Source organism: Thermobia domestica, unplaced genomic scaffold (assembly GCF_964235325.1).
Source record: "Thermobia domestica unplaced genomic scaffold, izTheDome1.hap1.1 HAP1_SCAFFOLD_1657, whole genome shotgun sequence".
NCBI classification, from domain to species: domain Eukaryota; kingdom Metazoa; phylum Arthropoda; class Insecta; order Zygentoma; family Lepismatidae; genus Thermobia; species Thermobia domestica.
In genome coordinates, this window is record NW_027657367.1 from 28,222 (window position 1) to 30,821 (window position 2,600).

A 2,600-nucleotide genomic window follows, 5' to 3' on the forward strand; every position below is an offset into this window, starting at 1 on the left:
CAACGCATTTGAACGTTGCTTACCACCGTTTGAAGGTCCGCCCGTATATACCACTACCCTTATGGTGCTTTAATTGCCAACATTTTGGCCACTCAGCCCCTTCTTGTCATGCCTCTGCCATCTGTGGCAATTGTAGTTCTGCAGCTCATGGTCCGGCCCCATGTGCGGCCCCATCGAAGTGCACTAATTGTAAAGGTGACCACCCAGCTTGGTCACGTGACTGTCCTAATTTTATGGCTGAGAAGAAGATCCGTGAATTGATGGTAATCGAGATCTCCGCCGCTGAGGCTAAACGAAGGCTACAGCCAAAAGTCAACTTCGGCACCAGTTTCTCTTCCCTTCTAAAGACCAGCAAATCACAAGGTACTCAGAAAGTCAATTCTGCTACCCAAACTGACGTTGAGGTTCCCAGTGCGCCAGTCTCTTCCAAGACGTCCCGTACCACTGCTTCTTCTGTGAACCCAGGACTATCCCGCACGAAGCACCGATCATCATCCGCTTCGCAGCCTAAGCTTCCATTGAAAGATCATTCGCCTCCACGAATTGTTAAGCCCATTCCTGCTTCTCAGCCTCCTGCCGCTCCGGCTGTTACTGCTGTTGATCTTGAACAAATTGCCGACAGCTTCCATCACCATTTCTGTTTGTGGGTGACTTTAACTCCTACCATGCACTGTGGGGCTCTCCTCGTACTGAGCCGCGAGGTCAAGAGATTTTCCACTTTCCTTGACAACACAAACTCATTGCTCCTCAATGATGGCAGTCCCACACATTTTACTACTGCTACTGGTACCTACTCTCATTTGGACCTCTCTATTTGCAGTCCACAACTTGGTGCCCATGTTACTTGGCGCGTGCATGATGATCTCTGTGGCAGTGACCAGTTTCCTATTCTTGTGCATGGTCTTCCGTTCATCCATTTTGCTCCGTTCACTGCCTACAATCTACGTCGAGCAGACTGGGATCATTTTTCCGCCACTTTTCATTTCACTTTAGAACCTCGTTTTACTGTTGATGGTCATTGTGAGGCCCTTCAACAGAGTATCCTGGCAGCTGCACACGACTCTATTCCTATCTATGCTGGTTCCCGGTGTAAACGCACCGTTCCTTGGTGGTCTGAGGAGATTCGTGACGCTATTCTGGCCCGACGTCGAGCATTACGTACTTTTCATTGTGCTCCTACAGCTGATAATTTGGCTCAATTTCGTCTTCTTCGTGCTCGAGCCCGCTATCTGATTAAGCAAGCTAAGCGTCATAGCTGGCGCACTTATGTTTCTTCTCTTACTGCTGGCAGCTCCATGACAGCGGTCCGGTCGCAAATTCGTCGTCTACAGGGACATGTTTCCTCCGTTGCGGTTCCATCCCTTATTATCGATGGTGTAATGGTCACTGATCAGGACAGAATTGCTGCTGAATTAGGTCGTCATTTTGCGGATGTATCCAGTTCTACTCACTACTCAGCTGGATTCCTCACTTATAAACAACGCACCGAACATACGCCACTTCAGTTCCGCTCTGCAACCGCTGAAGCTTATAATCTGCCTTTTACTACTGCTGAACTTGCTGCTGTTTTGGATTCTACGAAGGACACGGCACCTGGTCCTGATGGCATCTGTTATGCTATGCTCCGGCACCTGCCTGACGATGGCAAGCAACATCTTCTTGACCTGTACAATCGCATCTGGCTTGAAGACTCCATCCCCGATGCCTGGCCTGAAGCATACATTTTTCCTATTTTGAAGCCTGCTAAACCTGCCACGTCCAATGGAAGCTACCGCCCGATCGCCTTGACTAGCTGTCTGTGTAAACTTTTGGAGAAGATGATCAATACCCTCTTAGTCTGGCTTCTTGAACACCATGGCCTCATTTCCAATCTTCAGTGTGGCTTTCGACGCTTCCGTTCCACTACTGATCATTTGGCGCATCTTGAAAGTGCTATTCAGGATGCATTTCGTCATCAAGAACATCTGATAGCCATCTTCTTTGACCTTGAAAAGGCCTATGACACCGCTTGGCGATATGGCATTTTGAGGCAACTTCATCTCTGGGGCTTACGTGGCCACTTGGCTCTCTTCATCCAGAATTTTCTCCAACAACGTTCTTTTAGAGTCAAGCTTGGAGCTACTCTCTCTGCTCCGTTTCCACAAGAGAATGGCGTTCCACAGGGTAGTGTGTTGAGTGTCACATTGTTTGCTGTTGCAGTGAACAGTGTGATGTCGCAGCTCTCCCCTTCTGTTCATGGGCTGCTTTATGTGGATGACTTTACTATCTACTGTCGCTCACGTGATCTCCGTACAGTTACTCGCCAGTTGCAGTTAGCGCTCAACCGCCTTCACCGATGGTCTACCACTACTGGTTTCAGCTTTTCTCTCACCAAAACACACTGCGTACATTTTTGTCGCCTTCGTCACTGTGCCTATGATCCTGAGCTGTTCCTTGGCTGTTCTCGATTGTCCTATGTGGATCTTGTTCGTTTTCTGGGCTTGGAGTTTGACCGACGACTTACCTGGGCTGTTCACGTTCGAGACCTGAAGTACCGCTGTCTCCGCTCCATGAACATACTACGTTTGGTGTCCCATCTTTCGTGGGGTGCTGACCGTGTG

General features: G+C 49.0%; 1 protein-coding gene across 1 annotated transcript; it reads left to right on the forward strand.

Moving 5' to 3' along the window:
* Window positions 1–233: 233 nt before the first annotated feature.
* Window positions 234–2,530, forward strand: LOC145677946 (uncharacterized; the record flags this gene model as incomplete). The annotated part of the gene is made up of 1 exon (XM_081748186.1): window positions 234–2,530. A coding segment is annotated over exon 1 (2,297 nt), but the record flags the coding sequence as incomplete, so codon positions are not given.
* Between the last annotated feature and the right edge of the window lie 70 nt (window positions 2,531–2,600).